At 43.8% G+C, this 24,559-nt stretch overlaps 1 protein-coding gene across 1 annotated transcript; it reads left to right on the plus strand.

Annotated features, from left to right (window-relative positions):
* Positions 1-479: 479 nt before the first annotated feature.
* On the plus strand, positions 480-3,825 carry LOC148754340 (uncharacterized). The gene is given in 4 exon segments (XM_088795336.1): positions 480-2,327; positions 2,329-3,429; positions 3,431-3,638; positions 3,641-3,825. Coding segments are annotated over 4 exon segments (3,342 nt in total).
* Positions 3,826-24,559: the final 20,734 nt, after the last annotated feature.

Below are 24,559 nucleotides of genomic sequence, written 5' to 3' on the forward strand. Positions count from 1 at the left end.
ATTAAGAAGGTCCGAGAGATTGTTAATCGACACCACCCGGACCAATATCCCTATATTCTGGTATGGCAAGTCTTAGTGGAGAGTCCTCCCTCCTGGCTTAAACCCATTGTCCCCGATAAGCCGGAAGATCCTCCCAAGGTCCTGACTTTTCAGAACCCTCCTGCCAGCCGGCGGGGCCCACGGCTAGCCCGAAACCCCCGGAGAAGCCGGCCCAAAAACCCATCCTACAGGAAGGGTCAAGCATATATCCCTCTTTGATAGATCTAGATTTTGAAGAGAAACCCCCCTTACGCACCGGCGCCACTCCAGCCTGAGGCCGCCGCCGATTCTGAGCTTCCTCATTCAATGGCTCCCTCTACCCCGGCTCCCCCTGCCCCAATCCAAGGACCGGCGGGGGGATTGAGGTCTCGTAGACACCGGGAAGAAACTCCAGAGGAGGAGCCATCCTCCTCCACCTCTGCGGGGTGCCAATTCTCCCCATGCGAGCCCTAGGAGGGACTGGCCCAGATGGGGAGCGTGCATACCAGTATTGGCCTTTTTCAAGCAGTGATCTGTACAACTGGAAGGCCCAAAACCCTTCTTTTTCTGAGGACCCAAAAGGTTTAACTGACCTGTTTGAGTCTGTCATGTACACGCACAGTCCCACTTGGGATGATTGCCAGCAGCTTCTTAAGACTTTATTCACCACCGAAGAGCGAGAGCGGATCCTCACCGAGGCCAGAAAGAATGTCCCCGGTGACAATGGACGGCCAACGACTCTACCGAACCTGATTGATGAGCGCTTTCCCTTGAACAGACCGGAGTGGGATTATGCTAATGCAGAAGGTAGGGAGCGTCTCCGAGTTTACCGCCAGACTCTTATGGCAGGTCTCCAAGCAGGGGCACGCCACCCCACCAATCTGGCCAAGGTAAAAGCTATAATGCTAGGGGAAAAAGAAAGCCCGGCTGTGTTTTTGGAGCGCCTCTATGATGCTTATAGGCAGTAAACCCCATTGGATCCCCTAGCAGAGGAGAACCAGTCGGATGTTATTATGTCCTTTATAAACCAGGCCACCCCAGATATAGGAAAGAAATTATATAAACAGGAGGGACTAGGAGAGATGTCTATTCGGGATTTGATGAAAGTAGCGGAAAGAGTCTTCAACACTCGAGAGACTCCCGAAGAAAGGGAAGATAGAATTAGGAAAGAAACTCAGGAAATACAGGAACAAATCGGGAAGGAGGACAGAGAATATCAGAGTAGGGAGAATAGGAGGCAGCAGAGGTAGATGGCCAAGATCTTGTTGGCAGGTGTACAAGGTACAGTCAGGAAAAAACCAAATCTGGCTGGACCAGCCCGACCGTGGAGGCCGCGCCCCCAACTGGATAGGAGACAACATGGCTACTGTAGAGAGTATGGACATTGGAAGAGGGAGTGCCCCAAGCGCCAAGGCCAGACCGGGCAAGACGCAAGAGTTCTGCTGGCAGGGATGGACAGTGATTAGAGGGGACGGGACTCGGATCCCCTCCCCGAGTCTTGGGTAACTGCATATGTGGAGGGGAAGCCAGTAGGATTCATGGTAGATACAGGAGCTCAGTACTCAGTTTTGAACAAGCATACAGAGCCCTTGTCTCAGAAAACCAGTTTGGTGCAGGGGGCAACTGGGTCTAAGGCTTATCGGTGGACCAGTAAGCGCCAAGTGGACTTAGGTCGACACCAAGTTACCCACTCCTTCCCGGTTATCCCTGAATGCCCGGCCCCCTTATTGGGGTGCGATCTCCTGACTAAGATCAAGGCCCAAATCCATTTTGAGCCGGATGGCATCAAGGTATTAGATGGCCAAGGACAGTCCCTCCATATTTTGACCCTGTCTCTTGCGGATGAACATCGCCTGTTTGCCCTGCAAGACAAACCCTCCAACCTTCCCCCTTCTGGATGGCCCCATGAGAGGGACTATTGGGTTAAAACGTACCCTCAGGCATGGGCAGAAATAGTGGGTGTAGGTCGAGCGGTCCGCCAAGCACCGGTAGTCGTTGAACTTAAAGCCTCGGCTCAGCCTGTCCGGATCCGCCAGTACCCCATGTCCTCTGAAGCGCGAAAAGGGATTGCCCCACACATTAACCGTCTCCTGGAAGCTGGAATACTAAAACCCTGCCATTCTGCTTAGAACACCCCACTCCTCCCCATTAAGAAGCCGGGGGGGAACGATTATAGGCCAGTCCAGGACTTGAGGGAAGTGAATAAGAGGGTTGAAGACATCCACCCCACGGTCCCTAACCCATATACCTTACTAAGTCATTTACCCCATTCACATATCTGATATTCTACCTTAGACCTAAAAGATGTATTTTTTTAGCATAGCCCTGGCACCTAGCAGCCAACACATTTTTGCCTTCGAATGGCATGATGCCAATTCAGGAACCCCCGGGAAGCTGACCTGGACTAGACTACCGCAAGGCTTCAAGAACTCTCCAACTCTGTTTAATGAAGCCCTAAATCAGGATTTGGACTCATTTCGCCAGAGCCATACTTCAGTTACGCTCCTGCAGTATGTAGATGACTTCCTCCTGGCGGCCCCCTCCGAAGCCGAATGCTGACAGGCCACTGGAGACCTCCTCCAAAAGCTGGGGCAGCTAGGCTATCGGGCCAGTGCAAAGAAGGCCCAAATATGCAAGCAAACAGTCATCTATCTGGGATATAAGCTGCAAGAAGGAACTAGGTGGCTGACAGAGGCCATTAAAGAAAATATTCTTAGAATTCCAGTCCTGACCTCAGCCCGAGAGGTCCGTGAGTTTTTAGGGACGACAGGCTACTGCCGGCTGTGGATTCTGGGGTATGCTGAAATAGCGAAGCCTCTGTATGATGCAACCAAGGACAAGGTCCCTTGGGCCTGGGGGGCAGACCAACAGAAGGCATGTGAGAAACTAAAGGTTGCCCTCTTAAGAGCCCCGGCCCTTGCATTGCCAGACCCCCTGAAGCCCTTCACTCTTTTCGTTGATGAGAGAAAGGAAATAGTGAAAGGGGTACTGATGCAGCGCCTGGGGCCTTGGAAACGTCCGGTTGCCTATTTATCTAAAAAGCTAGATTCAGTTGCAGCAGGATGGCCCCCATGCTTAAAGATTATCGCGGCGGTAGCCCTAATGGTGAAAGATGCAGATAAACTCACTTTTGGGCAGCATCTGAAGGTGGTGACCCCCCATGCCAAAGAAGGGGTCCTGAAATGTCCCCCTGGTAAGTGGATGGCCAATGCCCACCTAACCCATTACCAAGGACTCTTGCTAGACGCACCCCGGATCATCTTCGCTGAACCCACCACTTTGAATCCAGCCACCCTGCTGCTGACCCCGGATCTGGAGGCTCCGCTGCATGACTGCCAAGAGATCATGGCAGAAATCACCCAAGTGCACCCCGACCTCCAGGATGCCGCTTTACCTAACAGTGAGTTGATAATGGTACACTGATGGAAGCAGCTTCATTATAGATGGCGTGCGGAGGGCGGGCGCAGCGGTGGTAGAGCAAGGTGGAAACATTATTTGGAGTGCCTCGCTCTCCCCGGGCACCTCAGCCCAGAAGGCCGAACTGATTGCCCTGGCGGAAGTGCTGGAACGGGCCAAAGGGAAGCATGTGACTGTCTACACCGATAGCCGCTACGCGTTAGCAATATTCATGTGCATGGCGCCATCTACAGGGAGAGGGGCTTTGTTACAGCAGAAGGAAAAGTTTTGCACAATCTTCCTGAGATACAGAGACTGCTGATGGCCGTGCAAATGCCCCGGGCAGTTGCAGTCATCCACGTCCCCGGGCACCAAACTGCATGGACTCCAGAAGCTGAAGGAAACAGGTGAGCAGATAAAGCTGCCAAGATAGTGGCAATGGCTACACCAGCATCAACTTTAGCCCTCAACCTGTCCAAACCCGTGCTCCCGCGCCTGCCACCGCGACCTGACTACACTCCGCAAGACCTACACTGGATCCAGAGCTACCACTGTCCAGAGTCTGATCAGCAAGGGTGGCATCGGGATACAGAAGGAAGATTGATACTGCCGGCACACCTAGGACTGCTTCTTCTTTCCAACATGCACCAAGCCACCAACTTGGGGAAAAAGAAGTTGCTGTCAATTCTCGAGTCTGCCCGCCTCCGGTTTCCCCGACAAGCAGCTCAGATCCAAGAGATCGTAGACCGGTGCATTGGGTGCCAGGCTATGAAACCCAGTAGAAAAGGACCCCAACATACAGGTACAAGGGTACTGGGACGGGCACCGGGACAGAGTTGGGAAGTGGATTTCACTGAGGTAAAGCCGGAGAAGTTTGGGTATAAGTACTTACCAGTAATGGTTGACACATTTTCAGGCTGGGTGGAAGCCTTCCCCACAAAACGAGAAACTTCCCAAGTTGTTGCTAAAGTGTTATTAGAAGAAATTTTTCCCAGATATGGGGTCCCCGATGTTTTAAGCTCCGATAAAGGCCCAGCTTTCATCAGTAAAGTCCTACAAGGGCTAGCCCGAGCTATGGGGACCAGTTGGAAGTTACATTGTGAATATAATCCCCAGAGCTCAGGGCAGGTAGAGAGAATGAATCGGACTTTAAAGGAGACGTTATCCAAACTGTCCATCGAGACTGGCGGGGACTGGGTGACCCTCTTACCTTATGCCATTTTCCGGGTCCGGAACTCACCATGTGTACATGGTCTGACACCTTTCGAAATTCTATATGGGGCACCACCCCCCATTATTTCCCAGACTCTCGGATCTGGACCCCAATGCGGCCCCAAGTTATCTGGCCAGTTTAAAAGCCCTGCAAGGGGTCCAGCATGAGATATGGCCTCTAGTGCGTTCCCTGTATGAAGTTAAGGATGCACCAAATCCGGAACATGGCATCGTTCCGGGAAATTGGGTATGGGTAAAGAGACACAGGTCCCGAACACTGGAGGAAAGATGGAAAGGTCTTTATGTGGTTATTCTGGTTACCCCCACTGCTTTAAAGGTTGATGGCATCGGGCCTTTGGTCCATCACTCTCACGTGCGCCGAGCCAACCAGCTACAGCAGACACAAGCTGAGGAATGGACTGCACGGCATCACCCTGATAACCCTCTGAAGCTGCAACTCTTCAGGCCTCGAAGAAGCGTCAAGCCCCCTGCATCTGCCAATGATGGAGTGGCTGCTAGTCCTGCTTCTACTCAACATCTGGGAGAAAAGCCACACGGGGATCAACCCACACCAACCCCATAAGCTAACCTGGACCCTAACGGACGGACAGACCCAAACTACCCTTAATAGCATTATCCATACTGCCCCAGTCAATACTTGGTGGCCAGACTTGTTTTTTGACCTGCGTGACATTTTTAGCCTTAAACGTGGACGGCAGTATGACTACTCAGTCAGGTCCAAGTGGGCCTTAATCGACACCTCTCAAGGACATAGTGCACAAGGGTTTTGGGCTTGTCCAGGGAACCTCAGGAATAATTGGAAAGCCTGTGGCGGCCCAGACCGCTATTATTGTGGTAACTGGAGTTGTGTCACCTCCTATGACGGGCCTCGACAGTGGGACGTTGGGAATAAAGATCTTGTCAAATTCTCCTTTAGGGACCCCCACAACCAGGTACCCCAGGTACGTGTCCAATTTAACCAAGACGCGGAACAGAAAGAGCGTGGTTGGTTGTCAGGATTAACTTGGGGGTTCCAATTAGATATGGGTCGGTTGGCATGGATGGGCCCCCACCCGGGCAGTCTTCTGACTATTCGACTGTCGGTCGAAACAATTATCACTCAGGTAGGTCCAAATAAAGTACTGGCCCCTCTTATCCCTACCAAGACCCCGGGAATATCCAGGGATAAAGACACCACAAGAAAAGTCGAAGAAACCCAGCCCAAGACCCCTGTAACTCCTTCGACCCCTGTTACACAGGCTACTGAAGACTCATTACGGAAACTAATGCACACTGTATATGAGGCCCTTAATGCCACCAGTCCTAACCTCACAACTTCCTGTTGGCTGTGCTATGACGTTAAGTCCCCGTTCTACGAGGCAATTAGGCTTAATGCCACTTACACTGCCTCTAACAGTAAGAACCCCTCTCAGTGTTCATGGGGGGATCGTAAAATTGGCTTAACCTTGCAACTAGTAAGTGGCAATGGAACCTGTTTAGGGAGAGTGCCCCGGGCTAAGCTAAGTCTATGTGACTCCATAGACCACACCCCTAGTTGGAAAAGTGACATCAAATGGTTCATCCCCAATACTAATGGATGGTGGATATGTTCAAAGACTGGCCTCACCCCGTGCCTATCTACCTCGGTCTTCAATGCCTCCAATGAATTCTGTGTCCTGGTTGCTGTATTGCCCCATGTTCTCTATCACTCTGAGGAGAGTATATATTTACATTGGGATACTGACACAAGTGTGACAAGTAAAAGAGAGCCCATCACTGCCCTAACCATTGCCACTCTGTTCAGTTTAGGAATAGCCGGAGCCGGGACCGGCATAGCTTCCCTGGCTACTCAACAATCAGAAATGACCTCCCTGAGAGCGGCCATAGATGAAGATATAGAAAGGCTAGAAACCTCTATTAGTCATTTAGAGAAGTCGCTCACCTCCCTATCCAAAGTAGTACTCCAAAATAGAAGAAGACTTGATTTGTTGTTCCTCCAAGGTGGATTGTGTGTTGCGCTGGGGGAAGAATGCTGTTTTTATGCTGACCAGACTGGGGCAGTAAAAGAATCTATGGCAAAAGTTAGAGAAGGGCTAGCCAAGAGAAAACGTGAAAGAGAAGCTCAAGAAAAATGGTTTGAAATTTGGTTTAATAGATCCCCCTGGTTCACCACTTTAGTATCAACCTTAGTAGGCCCAATTATTTTACTTGTGCTTATTTTAACCTTTGGCCCTTGCATATTAAACAAGCGTATTAATTTTGTAAAAGATCGGGTTAATACTGTCCAGCTCATAGTCCTTAGACAACAATATGAAAGAGTGCCCGCCCCTGGAGATCTCAGCTGGCCCATAAATGAGCAAGATTCCTCATTATGAACAACAAACAGGGGGGAATATAAGGGACCGTTAGCATAAGGACTGCCGCTTTACGGTTAAGATAGGGTTAACGGCCTTGGCAGCCCTGGGCTCAAGAACTGTTACTTTAAAGTCAGAGTAAGATTAACAGCCTAACAGCCTTGAACTTAAAACAACCTAATGGCCTAATTGTTAGTTCCAGGATGTGGGCATAGAGACCAGATGTTTTATCTCCTGATATGGAAGCTTTTGAAACGTATCTGTTGTAAACTCTTTGAAGCATAGCACAATCTGCACTCCCTAAGACTTTAGAAATTACAGAATGTCTTAGTTATGTGAGAATTGAAGTTCATCCTGTACTCCCTAAGACTTTAGTGATTACTAAGCACCTTAGAACTGCTATAAAAATGCTTAGCTTTGTAGGCTAGGGGTCCTTGTTGAAACCCGCTGCATCAGGCAGAGACGGGACCCCAGCTAGCTGGAAATAAACCTCGCTGTGTGACTTGCATTATCGTGTGTGTCTCTGTCTTTCTGAGGAGTGAAAGATTCCTGGACTTAACACCAGGAGGCTGCAGCCACAGAGGTGCTTTGTACAATTTGCTGCAGAGACTTATCCAGGACTGTCCTTACACTTTGAGCTCTGAGTAGGACATCACCATTCTCTGTGTTCCATAGTACCATCTTTGTCATACTATGAAGGCCCTTGGACCCAGCCAAAATGACTTCCCAGGAATCACCTTGCCACTTCAAAGATGAGCTAGAACAGACATGCAGTTGGTGTGAGCGCTGGTTCCAAAAAGTACCCAATCAAAGTGTGTTCCGGGAAGAGAGAGCTCCAATAGAAGCAGATCAGGACTTCTAGTCTCTGATGGTGATATTCAACCATAACGACTTATCATATCTAGCCAATTTGGGCATCAGATTCTTGACAGTCCTCATTATGTGCTGAGTAGTGTCAAGGAAATGTTAGTACACGGAGAGGAAGGATACACATTTGTATGGTGCACTGTCAGTGCTGACAGGCAGGACTGGATCCTTGGGTCTGCCATCGGAATACCAAGATGCATGCCTATTAAATGGCTGATTTCAGAGGATTGGATGTAAATCAGTAGAAGTCAGCTTTGCCAGAAATTACCTAAGAAACACAGCAAGGTGCACTCTCTTTGTGTTTGGCGTCAGTGACTGCCTCATATATACTGTAGTTCTCCATATTCTACTGTTCAAAGACACTGAATTTCTCTGGGGAAGTCACTTTCTGCCAACCCTTAGCAGGTGACATAACAAATATTGAAAGTCATGAAAGATTCGCTGACCACACTTGTAGTCCCGCATGCAAAAAGTACAGACTCTATGAGTGAAAGCGTGAAAATTGGGAATATATCCTCAATTATGAAGTTAGAGTATTAAAATAAAAAAAACGATAATGTGAGTAAAATGTAAAGGATGAAATTGAAACGCCTGCCATAGGAGACCGTCGGTAACATGGAAAAGAATGGGAGAGGCACAGCAGATGCGCAGCAATCTGAGTTTTAGCCTGATTTAGATTCCAGTCCCTTCAGGATTGCCCAGCATTGAACCTGTAAGAGACCACAGCCATTACTCCACCTGTCTGACCAACCCTTCCTTTCTGCTCAAAGTAAATATCTATGCTCACAGGTGAGGAGGCCCATCACGCTTTGTTTCAGAGACATATTTCAATGTGTAATGATTCTCTCCCTTTCAAAATGCAGTGAATTAAATCTGTGAAAACTTATTCCAAAATCAGTGCTCTCTCTGTAAAACGGCAATCTAGTCCAATCAGGGAAATATCCACCACCACACTTATTTCTAGCAAGGGCACTTCTCCCATTGGGACCTAAATTTCACTGGCAGTGTTTGTTTTTAGAACTAGGAGCTGTCTCATGTAACCCAAAGGGTTTAGGAGGCAGGGCCATCACAACATTAGAGTAACTGTGGGTTATGAGAGGTGCCCTGCTGGGAATATCCCTTGTAATTTTTGGTAAAATTCACAGCGCCAGTTTGCCATTGAAACCTTTAAAAATAAGTTCAGTTTTGTAATATGCCAACAGCATTGTGCTTTCCTCAAACCTTCCTGTCTAGTAGCATTTTTCTGATTACAGGCAATCAATAGAAAGCCAAGCCATGTAACTTTCACTTCCCATCATCGCTGCCCCACATCTTGCACCATGGAAAACACTGATATGCCTTATTTCCCTATGAATTTTACATTGTCGTTCTGTGATCTTAATGCAGAGACAGCGTATATGGCCTTGGGATGCTAGTTTCTTTCTCTTGTCAATTTCTTAAGATACTTTCTTGTGGTGACCAGCATCAGAACTTCTGTCAACTTTATGACTGTATTTTTGTTGCATTTTATACATGTACCACCATTGCTAATGCATTCATCAGTAGAATTTATATTGTGTTTCTATATTTTTACCATCATCTACATTGCATTTCTGAATCCTGTTTAGGAGTTTCTGGGCATCCATTTGAACACAGTTGTGTATATATTAATGGCATGTGATATTTTCATTCTCAAGATCCTGGAAAATATAGAACTGTTCTCCACATTAGCTATATCATTCTATGTATCTTGCAGAACATGTGAGCATTCCATTTCTTCCACATGTCATTTTAAACACATGTGTGGTCTTTTGTCTTTGGTTGATCATGGCATTCTTGAAGGAGTAGCATACTGTCTCATTGTGCTTTCAATTTTCCCTCCCTTGTTGATAGAGTGTCCATTTTCAAAGCAAAATGTTATAGACTATGGCGTCAATAACAGAAGTGTATTTTTCACTGTCCTGAAAGTCCAAGATGAAAGGTCCAGAAGGTTGCTTTCTCAGGAGTGTTTGTCAACAGGAAACTGCTCAGCGTGATCTGATGCTGAGATTGTCAGTAGGAAGGAACAGCTTGAGTAGAGCCACAGAAGTCGCTCTCCTCACAGATTCACATTCTGTTATCTGTCCAGAACTGGAGCTCTAATTAGTGTCCACCAGCAGCCTGGCCAATCATAAATCAGTATCCTCCTGTGTCACAAAAAGACAACTGTCACATCATCATCCCCTCTCCTGGAGGCTGCAGCTACAGATGTGCCTAGAACCATTTGCTGCCCAGAGACTTGTCCTAGATAGTCCTTCCATTTCAGCTGTGAGTGTGACTTCACCACTCTCTGTGCTTTGCAGACCCATCTTTCCCATACTAGAGAGGCCCTTGGGCCCAGCAGAAATGACTTGCCAGGAATCTCCTTGCCCCTTCAAGAGGAGCAAGAACTGACATGCAGTTGGTGTGAGCGCTGGTTTATAAAATTGCCCCCCAATCAAAGAGTGTTCACAGATTAATGTGAGCCATTGATGTGACCATTGACATATACACAATAGTGTTTAAAATAGATTCCCAAAAACTCCTAAACATAATTCAGAGCTGCATTGTAATTATGGTAAAACATAGAAACACAATATCAGGTCAATTCATGAATGCATTGGCGAAGGTGGTGTATGTATAAAATGAAACAAGATGCAGTAAAAAATGTGACAGAAGGCCTGAAACTAGCCACAGCAAGAAAGTGTCTTGAGAAATTGGCAAGAGAAAGTAGCTAGCAACCCAAGCACACATACACTGTTTCACCATTAAGATAACAGACCAACAATGTCAAATTCATAGGGAAAGAAGGCAGGTCAGTGTTTGTTAGGATGCAAGGTTTGGGGCATCGTTGATGGGAAACGAAAATTGCATGGTTTGGGTTTGTATTGATTGCTTGTAATCAGAAAATTGATAGTAGTCAGGAAAGATTGGGGAAAGCCCAATGCTGTTGGTATATTACAAAACTGAATTGCATTTTTTAAAGTTTCCGATGGCAAACAGGTTGTGTAAATTTTACCAAAACACTGTAAGGCATATTAAAAGTAAGGCACCACTCCTAAACCACAAGTCCTCTAGTGTTGTGATAGCCCTGCCTCCTAGATCCTTTAGCCTCATGAGAATCCTCTTCAGTTCTAAAACAAACACTGCCAATGAAATTTAGGACCCAACGGGAGAGTGCTTTTGCTAGAAATAAATGTGGTGGTGGATATTTGCCTGATGGAATAGATTACCGTTTTACAGAGAAAGGACTATATTGGAAAGGAGTTTTTACAGATTTCATTCACTGTGAATTGAAAGGGAGGAAATCATTACCCATTGAAAGAAGTCTCTGAAACAAAACGTGATGGGCCTCCTCACCTGTGAGCACAGATATTTTCTTTGAGTGGAAAAGACCATATGGTCAGAGAGCTGGCACCATGGCTGTGGTCTCTTTAGGGGTTTAAGCCTGGGGTATCCTGTTGGACCTGGAGTCGAAATCAGGCTATAACTAGGGTTGCTGCCGATCTGCTCTACCTCTCCCAATTTCTTCCATGTTACTGAGGGCCTCCTACAGCATGTCTATCTGTTTCATCTTTTACATTTTGTGCTTGTTGTTTTTGTTACTTTAATACTCTGATCCTCATAATTGGGGAAACATTCCCAAGTCTCACACTTTTACTCTTAGAGTCTGGATATTTTGAATGTGGAACTCCGTGTGTGGTAATTGAATCTATCGTGACTTTCAATTCTTTGTTACCTCACCTTCTAAGCAGTGAGAGAGAGTGTCACCCTGGAGAAATTCTGTGACTTTGAAGTAGATTATGGAGAACTACAGTATATACAGAGCCAGCTACTGATCCCACACACAAAGAAAGTGTACATTCCTTTCTTGTTAGTTAATTCCTGGAGACTCTGACCTCTACTGAATTACATCCAACTCTCTGAAATCAAACGCTTATAAGTACACATTGGGGAACTCAGATGGCAGACCCATGAAGTCCATCCTGTCTGTCAGAACTGACAGAGCAACATACAAATGTGTATCCTTCCTCTCCATGTACCGACATTCCCTTGATACTACTCAGCAAATGATGAAGTCAGTCAAAAACCTGGTGCTGTAACTTGCTAGGTATGAAAAGTGGTTCTTGTTGAAAATCACCATCAGAGACTAGAAGACCTGATCTGCCTGTATCTGGAGCTAAAATTCATCCGGGAACATTCCTTGATGGGGCACTCTTTGGTGGCAGCACTCAGGCCAACTGCATGTCAGTTCTTGCTACACTTTGACGTGGCAAGGTGAATTCCTGGCAAGTCATTATGCCTGGGCCAGTGGCCTCAGTAGTATGAGAAAGAAGGCTCTACACAGCACATAGAATGGTGAAGTCACACTCAGGGCTCAAAGTGGAAGGACTGTACTTGATAAGTCCCTGTGCAACAAATGGTCCAAAACACCTCTGAGGCTATGGCCTCCTTGAGAGGGGATGATGACATTAGAGTTGTCTTTTTGTGACACATGAGGATACTCATATGTGATTGGCCAGGAGGCTGGTAGGCACAGATTAAAGCTCCTGCTCTGGACAGACAATAGAGAGTGCATCTATGAGGAGAGCAACTTCTGTGTCTCTGCTCAGGCTGTTCCTTCCTCCTGATGCCCTCAGTGTCAGACCCTGCTGAGAAGTTTCCTGTTGAAAGACCCTCCTGAGAAAGCAATTTTCTGGCACCTTCTTCTTGGAATTTTAGGACGGTGACAGCTACACTTCTGTTATTGAAGCCACACTGTCTATAACATTTTGCTATGAAAATCAGACTCCTTAGTAGTCAGGGAGGGAAAATCTAAAGCGCAATGAAACCATATGCTCTTTCAAGATTCATGTGATCAATCAAAGAAAAATGATCATGTGCACGTTGACAATGTGATGTGGAAGAACTGGAATGCTCACGTGTCTCTGCTGGATACATAGAATGTTATAGTTACCTTGGAAAACAGTTCGCTATTTGTCCAGTATGATGAGAATGAAAACATCAGGTGACCATTGGTATATACACAATAGTGTTTAAAACAAATGCCCAGAAACTCCAACAGAATTCAGAACTACACTGTAGATAATGGCAAAAATATGGGAACACAACATCAGGTTAAGTGATGAATTCATTAGCGAAGGTGGTATATGTATAAAATGAAGGAAGACACAGTCATAAAAGTGATAGAAGCCGTGATACTGGCCACTTCAAGAAAGTGTCTTGAGAAATTGGCCAGAGAAGATGTTAGCATCACAAGGCCTCATAGGCTGTCTCTCCCTTAAGATAACAGAACTACAAAGTCAAATTCATAGGGAAAGAAGGCAGGTCAGTGTTTGCCAGGGTGCAGGTGTGGGGCAGCGTGGATGGGAAGTGGAAGTTTCTTGGCTTGGGTTTCTATTGATTGCTGGGAATAAGAAAAATGGTATTAGACAGCAAGGATTGAGGAAAGCACAAGACTGGTGGTTTATCACAAAACTGAATTGTATCTTTTAAAGGTTCCAATGGCAAATGGTGTTGTGAATTTTACAAAACAATATAAGGGATTTTCCCAGTAGGGCACCTCTCGTGACCACAAGTCCTATAATGTATTGTTGGCCCTAACTCCTAGACCCTTTGGGCTACATGGGAAAGCTCCTCAGTTCTAAAAACAAACAGCCGCTGAAATTTATGTTTCAATAGGAGAAGTGTCCTGGCTAGAAATAAGTGTGGTGGTGGATATTTTCCTGATAGAGTACATTACTGTTTTACAGAGAGAGCACTGATTTTGGATAGGAGTTTTCACAGATTTCATTCACGGCCCCTTGAAAGGGAGAGAATCATCACACTTTGAAACAGGTCTCTGAAACTAAACATGCTGGGTCTCCTTATCTCTGAGCATAGATATCTCCTTCGAGTGGAAAGGAAGTATTGGTCAGAGAGCCGGGACAACAGCTTTCATCTCTTCAGATTCAAGCCTGAGCGATCCTTAATTACCTGCAGTCTAAACAAGGCTAAAACTCAGATTGCTGTGGATCTGAAGTGCCTCTCCTATTCTCTTCCAGGTTTCTGAGGGCCTCCAGCAACATGCCTATATGTTACATCTATTATATTTTGCACATGTTGTGTGCATTACTTTAATACTTTGATCTTCATAATTGAGGAAACATTCTCAATTTCACACTTTTACTCATACTGTCTTTACATTTTGCATGTGGGACACCTTGTGCAGTCAGTAAATCTATTGTGATTTCCAATTCTTTGTGAAATCATCTGAAAGGTGTGTCAGAATGTCCTCCCCAGAGAAATTCAGTGTCTTTGAAAGGTAGAATATGGAGAAACACAGTGAATACATATCCACCTCTGAACCTAAACACAAAAAGTTTACCTTCTTTTCTTTCTTAATTAATTCCTAGTGAATCTGACCTCTACTGATTTACATCCACCCCTCGGAAATCCGCCCGTTGATAGGCACATATTGGGGGATTCAGATGGCTGACCCATGGAGCCCATCCTGCTTTCAGAACTGGTTGAGCACCAGACAAATGTGTATTATTCCACTCCCTGAACCTACACTCTCTTGACACTACTCAGCAAATGATGAGCACAATCATGAAACTGAAGCCTCAACTTGCTAGGTATGATAAGTGGTTCTTGTTGAAAATCACGATCAGAGACTAGAAGACCGGATGTGCTCCTATCTGGAGCTCACATTCATCCACGAACACTCTTTGATGGGCACATTTTGGAGCCAGCGCTCGCAGCTACTGTATGTCAATTCTTGTTCCTCTTCAAAGCTGCAAGGTGATTACAGGCAAGTAATTGTGGTTGTGCCCAAAGGCCTCTGTAGTATGAGAAAGAAGGCTCGACAGAGCACAGAGATTATTGAAGTCACACTCTGGGCTCAAAGTCGAAGGACTGTCATGGTTAAGTCTCCGGGCAGCAAATGATCCAAAGCACTTCTGTGGCTGATGCCTCCTGGAGAGGGGATGGTGATGTCACAGTTGTCTTTCTGTGACACATGAGGATACTGATATGTGATTTTCCACGTCTCTGCTGGGTACAGATTACAGTTCCCGTGCTTGGCAGACAACAAAGTGTGAGTCTCTGAAGAGAGCGAATTCTGTTGCTCTGCTTGGGCTATTTCTTCCTCCTGACCCCCTCAATGTAAGACCCTGCTGAGCAGTTTCTTGTTGACAGATCCTCCTAAGAAACAACGTTCTGGCACCTTCATCTTGGATTTTCAGGACAGTGAGAAATACACTTCGGTTATTAAACCCACACAGTCTATAATATTCAATATGAAAACCAGACTATCTATCAGTCAGGTAGGGAAAATTGAAAGCATGATGGGACAATATGCTACTCCTTGAAGAATCGTGTCATCAACCAAAGACAACAGATCACACCTGTATTGACAATGTGATCTGGAAGAACTGGAATGGTCACATGTCTCTGCTGGATACATAGAATGATATAGCTACTAGGAAAACAGTTCACTATTTGTCCAGGATGTTGAGAATGAGAATATCACATGACCATTGTTATATACAAAATAGTGTTTAAACACATGTCCAGAAACTCCTAAACAGATTCAGAACTGCACTGTAGATAATCACAAATATGTAGAAACACAATATCAGGTCAACTGATGAATGAATTAGCGAAGATGGTATATGTATACAATTAAACAAGATACAGTCATAAAGGTGACAGAAGTCCTGATACTGGACACCACAAGAAAGTATCTCGAGAAATTAGCAAGAGAAAGAAGCTAGCATCCTAAGGTCATATATGCTCTTTCTTCTTTATATAACAGAATGATAATGTCAAATTCATAGGGAGAGAAGGCAGGTCAGTGTTCGCCAGGATGCAAGGGACAGAGCAGCATGGAATGGAAGTGGAAGTTACATGGCTTGAGTTTCTCTTGATTGCTTGAAATCAAAAAAATGGTATTAGACAGCAAGGATTGAGACACTTATAAAATATTATAAAACTGAATGAAAATTTCACGTGACCTTAGATATATACACAATATGTTTAAAATGGATGCCCAGAAACTCCTAAACAAAATTCAGGACTGCACTGTAGATAATGGCAAAATGTAGAGACACAATATCAGGTCACCTGATGAATGCATTAACAAAGGTGGTATATGTATAAAATGAAACAAGATACAGATATAATTGTGAATGATGTCCTGATACTGGACACAGCAAGAAAGTGTCTTCTGGAATTGGCAAGTGAAAGAAGCTAGCATCCCAAGGCCACATATGCTCTCTCTGCATTACGATAACAGAATGTTAGTGTCAAATTAATAGAGAAATAAGGCAGGTCAGTGTTTGCAGGGTGCAAGGTGTGGGGCAGCGTGAATGGGAAGTGGAAATTGTATTGCTTGGGTTTTTATTGAATGTTTGTAATCAGAAAAATGTTATAATAGAGCAAGGATTGAGGAAAGCACAATGCTGTTGGCATATTAAAAATGAATTGTATTTTTTAACATTTCCAATGGAAAACTGGTGTGTGAATTTTACCAATACAATGCAAGGGATATTCCCCGTAGGGCACCTCTCATAAACCACAAGTCCTCTAATGTTGTGATCGCCCTGACTCCTAGACATTTTTGGCTACATGAGAAAGGTTTCAGTTCTAAAACCAAACACTGTCATGGAAATTTAGGTCCAATAGGAAAAGTGCCCTTGCAAAAATAAGTATGTTGGTGGATATTTGCCTGAGTGAGTCGCTTGCTGTTCTACAGAGAAGGCACTGATTTGGAAAGGAGTTTTCACAGATTTCATTCACTGTAATCTGAAATGCACAGAATCATTACACATTGAAATAAGTCTCTGAATGAAAATGCGATGGAACTCCTCATCTTTGAGCATAAATATTTCCTTTCAGTGGAAAGGAAGGATTAGTTAGAGAGTAGGGGCAATGGTTGTAGTATATTGCGGTGTTCAAGCCTGGGCTATCATGAAGGCTGTGGTATATTGAGGTGTTCAAGCCTGGGCTATAAATGAAGTGTAAATCATGCTAAAACTCGATTTGCTACGGATCTGCTGTGCCTCTCCATACTCTTCCATGTTACTGAGCGCCTCCTATGGCACGGCTATCTGTTTCATCTTTTACATTTTGCACATGTTCTGTGCATTACTTTAATACTCTGATCTTCATGATTGAGGAAACATCCAAATTTTCACACTTTTACTCTTAGAGTCTGTACATTTCACATGTGGGACTTTCAATTTTTTGTTATGTCTCCTGACAAGGTGTGGCAGAGGGTGTTTTCCCAGGAGAAATTCAGTGTCTTTGACAAGTAGAATATGGAGAACTACAGTGTATACTAATCAAGCTACTGAACCCACACACAAAGAAAATGGGCCTTCTTTTCTTTCTTAGGTAATTCCTGGCATACCTGACGTCTACTGAATTACAACGAACCCTCTGAAATCAGTTGTTTCATAGCCATGTATCAAGGAATTCAGATGGCAGACCCATGTAGCCCATAATGCCTGTCAAAACTGACAGATCACCATTGAGATGTGCATCCTTCTTCTCTGAGTACCCACACTCCCTTGACACTACTCAGCAAATGATGAGGAGACTCAAAAACCTGAGCCCCGTCTTGCTAGATAAGTGGTTCTCGTTCAAAATCAGCATCAGAGACTAGAAGACCCGATCTTCTTCTATGTGGAGCTCACATTCATTCAGGACACTCCTTGATGTGGTACTTTTTGGAGACAAAGCTCACACCAACTGCATATCAGCTATTGCTCTTCTTTTAAATGGCAAGGTGATTCCTGGGAAGTCATTAAGGTGGGCCCCAACTGCCAATGTAGTATGAAAATGAATGCTGTATGGAGCACAGAGAATAGTGAAGTCAGACACAGGAATTAAATGGAAAGACTGTCTTGGGTAGTCTCTGGGCAGCAAATGGTCTAAGGCACCTCTGTGGATGCAGCCTTCTGGAGAGGGGATAATGATGTCACAGTTGTTTTTTTGTGACATGTGAGGATACTGATATATGTTTGGCCAGGCATGTGCTGGACATGGATTACAGCTCCAATACAGGGATGACAACAGAGTGTGGGTCTGTGAGGAGAGCGACTTCTATGGCTCTTCTCAGGCTGCTCCTTCCTCCTGATGCCCTCAACATCAGACCTTGTTTTGCAGTTTCTTGTTGACAGAGCCTCCTGAGAAACAAAGTTCTGACACCTTCACCTTGGAATTTCCAGACGGTGAGGAATACATTTCTGTTACAAAGTCACACAGTCTATAACATTTCGCAATGAATATCAGACATTTTATTGGTCAGTGAAGGAAAATCAAAAGCACAATGAGACAATATGCTACTCCTTCAAGAATGCTATGATCATCCAAAGAGATAATATCACATGTGTGTTGACGATGAGGTGTGGAAGAACTGGAACATTTACATGTCTCTGGTGGATACATAGAATGAAATAGTTCCTGTGGGAAAAGTTCACTATTTATCCAGGATGTGGAGAATGAAAATGTCACGTGACCTTTCATATCTACTCAATAGTGTTTAAAATGGAGGCCCAGAAACTACTAAACAGAATTCAGATCTGCACTGTGGGTATTGGTAAAAATGTAGAGACACGATATCAGGTAAACTGTTGACTGCATTAGCGATGTGGTATATGTATAAAATAAAACAAGATATAGTCTAAAGGTGAACAAAGTCCTGATGCTGAACACAGCAAGAAAGTTTCTTCAGAAATTTGCAAGAGAAAGAAGCTAGCAATCCAAAGCCACATATGCTATCTCTGCATTAAGATAACAGAACAACAGTTTCAAATTCATAGAGAAATAAGGTAGGTCAGTGTTTCCCAGAGTGCAAAGTGTGGCGCAGCTTTGATGGGAAGTGAAAGTTGCACGGCCTGGGTTTCTATTGATTTGCATGTTATCTGAATATTGTATTAGATAGAAAGGATTGAGGAAAACACAATGCTGTTGGCATATTACAGAACTGAATTATATTATTTAAAGATAAAATGGCAAACTGGTGGTGTGAATTTTACCAAAACAATGTAAGGGATAGTCCCTGTAGGTCTTCTCTCCTAAACCGAAAGTCCTCTATTGTTGTGATGGCGCTGAAACCTAGACCCATTGGGCATAATGACAAAGCTTCTCATTTCTAAAAATAAACACTGCAGGTGAAATTTAAGTCCCAATGGTAGAAGTTCTCATGTTAGAAGTAAGAAAGTTGACAGATATTTGCCTGATGGAGAACATTACCATTTTACAGAGAAAGCAATGATTTTAGAAAGGAGTTTTCACAGATTTCTTTCACTGTGAATTGAAAGGGAGGGAATCATTACCCATTGGAAGAAGTCTCTGAAACAAAACGTGATGGGATTCTTGACCTGTGAGCATAGATATTCCCTTCGAGTCAAAAGGAAGAATTGGTCAGAGAGCTGGTGTAACGGCTGTCGTCTCTTGTGGGATTCAAGCTCGACTATCCTGAAGGATCTGGAATCTGTGTCAGGCTAAAACTCAGATTGCAGTGGATCTGCTGTGCCTCTCCCATTCTTTTCTATGTTGCTGAGGGCCTCGTGTGGCATGCCTTTCAGTTTCATCTTTTATATTTTGCACATTTTGTGTGTGTTACTTTAATTCTCTGAACCTCTTAATTGAGAAAACATTCCCAGTTTTCACCCTTTTACTCATAGATTCTGTATATTTTGCATGCGGGACTCCATGTGCGGTAATGAATCTATTGTGACTTCCAATTCTTTGTTACATCACCTGCTAAGGGGTGGCTGAGAGTGTCTTCCACCAGAGAAATTCAATTTCTTTGAAAAGGAGATTATGGGGAACTACAGTATATACTGAGCCAGCTACTGAGCCAACACACAATTAAAGTGTAAATTCCTTTTTTTCTTAGTTAATTCCTGTCGAACGTGAACTCTATTGAATTACATAAAACCCTCTGAAATCAGCCACTTGATAGGCATGCATGGGGGAATCAGATGACAGACCATGGAGCTCATGCTGCCAGTCAGAACTGACAGAGCACCATACAAATATGTATTCTTTCTCTCCGAGTACCAACACCCATTTGACACTACTCAGCAAATAATGAGGACAATTCAGAACCTGATGCCCCAACTTGCTATGTTGATAAGTGGTTCCAGTTGAAAATCACCATCACAGACTAGAAGACGCAAAATTCTTCTATCTGGAGCTCACATTCATCTGGGAAGACTCTTTGATGGGTAGTTTTTTGAGCCAATGTTCACACCAAATGAATAGAAATTATTGCTCCTCTTTGAAGTGGCAAGGTTTTCCTGGCAAGTCATTTTTGCTGGGCCTAGGGCCTCTCTAGTATGAGAAAGATGGCTCTATGGAGCACAATTAATGATGAACTCACACTCAGGGCTCCAAATGGAAAAACTGTCCTGGATAAGTATTTTGGCTGCAAATAGTTGAAGGCACCTCTGTGGCTGTGGCATCCTGGAGAGGGGATATAATGTAACTGTTGTCTTTTTGTGTCATATGAGGATACTGATATGTGATTGGCCAGGCAGATGCTGGGCATAGATTAAAGCTCCAGTGCTTGGCAGAGAAGAGATTGAGTCTGTGAGGAGACCGAATTCTGGGGCTCTACTCAGGCTGTTCTTTCCTCCTGAAGCCCTCAGCATCAGACCTTGGTTTGTAGTTTATTGTAGACAGAACTGCCTGAGAAAGCAATGTTCTGTAACCTTCAGTTTGTACTTTTAGAATGGTGAAAAATACACTTCTGTTATTGAAGCCACACAGTCTAAGATATTCTGCAATGAAAATCGGACAATTTATCAGTCAGGGAGGGAAAATCAAAAGCGCAATGAGACAATATGCTATTGCTTCAAGAAATCTGTGATCAGTTAAAGAGAAAAGATAACATGTGTGTTGACAATGCAATGTGGAAGAACTGGAACACTCAATTGGCTCTGCTGGATACATAGAATGGTATAGATACCATGGAAATGAGTTCACTATTTTTCCAGGATGTTGAGAACAAAAATATCACCTGATTGATATATACACAATAGGGTTTTAAAATGGATGCCCAGAAACTCCTGAACACAATTCTGAACCGCAATATAGTTAAGGGCAAAAATGTAGAAACACAATAATGGCTAACTGATAAATGTATTAGTGAAAATGGTATATGTATAAAATAGAACAAGATACAGTCATAGAGGTGACAGAAGTCTTGATTCCACAAGAAAATACCTTGGAAAATGGCAAGAGAAAGAAGCTAGCATCCCAATGCCACACATGCTGTTTCTCCATTAAGATAACAGATTCAGAAAGTCAAATTCATAGGGAAGGAAGGCACGTCAGTGTTTGTCAGGTTGCAAGGTGTGGGGCAGACTGGATGAAAGTGAAAGTTGCATGGCTTGGGTTTCTATTGATTGCTTGTAATCAGAAAAATGGTATTAGACAGCAAGGATTGAGGAAAGCACAATGCTGCTGGCATATTACCAACTGAATTGAATTTTTTAAAGTTCGAAAGGCAACCTAGTATTGTGAATTTTACCAAAACAATGTAAGGGATATTCCCAGTAGGGCACCTTTCATAAACCACAAGTCCTCTAATTTTGTGATGTCCCTGCCTCATAGACTTTTTGGGCTACACGAGAAAACTCCTCAGCTCTAAAAACAAGCACTGCAAGTGAAATTTGTGTCCCAAAGTGAGAATTGCCCTCGCTAAATATAAGTGTGTCAGTGGATATTTTCCTGATGGAGTAGCTGGCCATTTTACAGAAATAGCACTGATTTTTGAAAGAAGTTTTCACAGATTTCATTCACTGTGAATTTAAAGGGAGAGAATCATTACACATTGAAAGAAGTCTCTGAAAAAAAGCATCATGAGCCTCCACACACGTGAGTGTTGATATTTCCTTTGAGTGGAAAGGAAGGATAGGTTTGAGTGCCAGGTAAATGAATGAGGTTTCTTGCATGGATCAAGACTGGGCTATCCTGAAGGACCTGGGCTCCTTTGGAGCCAGCATCACACCAACTGCATGGAAGTTCTTGCTCTTCTTGAAATGGCAAGGTGATCCCTGCGAAGTCATTATGGCTGGGCCCAAGGGCCTCTGTACTATGAGAAAGAAGGCTCTGAGGAGCACAGAGAATGGGAAGTAACACTCAGGGCTCAAAGTGGAAGGACTTTCCCGGACAACTCTCTGAGCAGCAAATAGTCCAAGGCACCACAGTGCTGCGGCCTCCTGAAGAGTGGATGATGATGTCACAAATGTATTTTTGTGACACATGAGGGTATTGATATGTGATTGGCCAGGCGGCTGCTTGGCATTGATTAAAGTTTTAGTGCTGGTCAGGCAACAGTGTGTGGGTCTTTGAGGAGAATGATTACTGTCGCTCTACTCAGACAGTTCCTTCCTCATGATGCCCTCAGTATCAGACCCTGCTGAGCAGTGTCCTCCTGCAAAAGCTACATTCTGACACCTTCATCTGGACTTCCAGAGTGATCAGAAATACATTTATGTTGTTGAAGCTACACAGTCTATATCATTTTCCTATGAAATTGGTCACTATCGGTCCGGGAGGAAAAATCAAAAGCACAGTGAGACAGTATGCTACTCCTTCAAGAATGCTGTGATCAACCAAAGAGAAAAGACACACATTTGTTGAAAATACGATGTGTAAGAACTGGAACACTCACATGTCTCTGGAGGATATATATAATGATATAGATACCGTGGAAAAGAGTTCGATATTTGCCCACTATGTTGAGAATGAAAATATCATGTGACCATTGATATATACAAAGTAGTGTTTAAAATGAATGCCCAGAAAATTCAAAACAGAATTGTGAACAGCACTGTAGTTAATGGCAAAAATGTAGAGCCACAATATCAGGTCAACTGATTAATGCATTAGTGAAGGTGATAGATGTATAAAAGGAAACAAGATACAGTCATAAAGGTGACAGAAGTCCTGATACTTGCCACATCAAGAAAATATCTTGTGAAATTGGCAAGAGATAGAAGATGGCATCCCAAGGTCACATATGTTGTCTCTCCATTAAGATAACAGACCAACAATTTCAAATTCATAGGGAAAAAAGGAAGGTCAATATTTGCCATGGCGTGAGGTGTGGGGTAGCTTGGATGCAAAATGAAAGTTATATATCTTGGATTCTATAGATTGCTTGTCATCAGAAAATGGTATTAGAAAGCAAGCATTGAGGAAAGCACAATGCTTTTGGCATACTACAAAACTGAATTGTATATTTTAAAGGTTCCAATGGCAACCTGGTGTTATGAATTTCACCAAAACAATGTAATGGATATTCCATGTAGGGCATTTCTCCTAAACCACAAGTCTTCAAATGTTGTGATGGCCTTGTGTACTAGGCCCTTGGGCTACCTGAGAAAGCTCCTCAGTTCTAAAGACAAACACTGCCAGTGAAAACTAAGTCCCAATTGGGGAAGTTCCCTTGCTAGAAATAAATGTGGTGGTGGATAATTGCCTGATGGAGTAGATCACAGTTATACAGAGAGAACACCGATTTTCTTTTTTTTTTTTTTTAATTAAATTTATTGGGGTGACAATTGTTAGTAAAATTACATAGATTTCAGGTGTACAATTCTGTATTACATCATCTATAAATCCCATTGTGTGTTCACCACCCAGTGTCAGTTCTCTTTCCATCACCATATATTCGATCCCCCTTACCCTCATCTCCCACCCCCCACCCCCCGCCCCCGTTACCCTCTGGCAACCACTAAACTATTGTCTGTGTCTATGAGTTTCTGTTTCTCATTTGTTTGTCTTGTTCTTTTGTTGTTCTTGGTTTATATACCACATATCAGTGAAATCACATGGTTCTCTGCTTTTTCTGTCTGACTTGTTTCGCTCAGCATTACTCTCTCAAGAACACCGATTTTCAAAAGAAATTTTCACAGATATCGTTCACTGTGAATTGAAAAGGAGAGAATCATTACCCATTTAAAGAAGTCTCTGAAACAAAATGTGATGTGCCTCCTCAACTGTGAGCATAGATATTTCCATCGAGTAGAAAGGAAGGAATGGTCAGAGAGGCAGAGCAACGGCTATGGTCTCTTGTGGGTTTCAGCTAGGGCTATCCTAAGGCACTTGGGGTCTAAATCAGGCTAAAACTCGGATTGCTGCAGATCTGCTGTGCCTGTCCCTTTCTCTTCCATGTTTCTGAGGCCTGCTACAGTTTGTCTATCTGTTTCATATTTTACATTTTGTGAATGTTTTGTGCATTATTTTATTATAATACTGAGATACATAATTGAGGAAATATTCCCAATTGTTATCCTTTTCCTCATAGTGTATGTACATTTTGCAAATGGTAACTCCATGTGTGGTTAGAGAATCTATTGTGACCTCCGGTTCTTTGTTATGTCACCTGCTAAGGGGTGTCAGATAGTGACTTCCCCAGAGAAATTCAGTGTCTTTGATGAGTAGAATATGGAGAACTACAGAATACACTGAGACAGCTACTGAGCTCACAACAAAGAAAGTGGACCATCCTTTCTTTCTTAGGTAATTTCTGGTGAACCTGACTTCTACTGAATAATATCCAATCCTCTGAAATCAGTCTCTTGATAGGAATGTATTGGTGAATTCAGTTGGCGGAACTGTGGAGACCATCCAGCCTGTCAGAACTGACAGAAAACAATACAAATGTGTATCCTTCCTCTCCGTGTACCAACAATCCCTTGACACTACTC

The sequence above is a fragment of the Rhinolophus sinicus genome, unplaced genomic scaffold (assembly GCF_057876585.1).
Source record: "Rhinolophus sinicus isolate RSI-liver-muscle unplaced genomic scaffold, RSI-T2T HiC_scaffold_23, whole genome shotgun sequence".
Classification (NCBI taxonomy): Eukaryota; Metazoa; Chordata; class Mammalia; order Chiroptera; family Rhinolophidae; genus Rhinolophus; species Rhinolophus sinicus.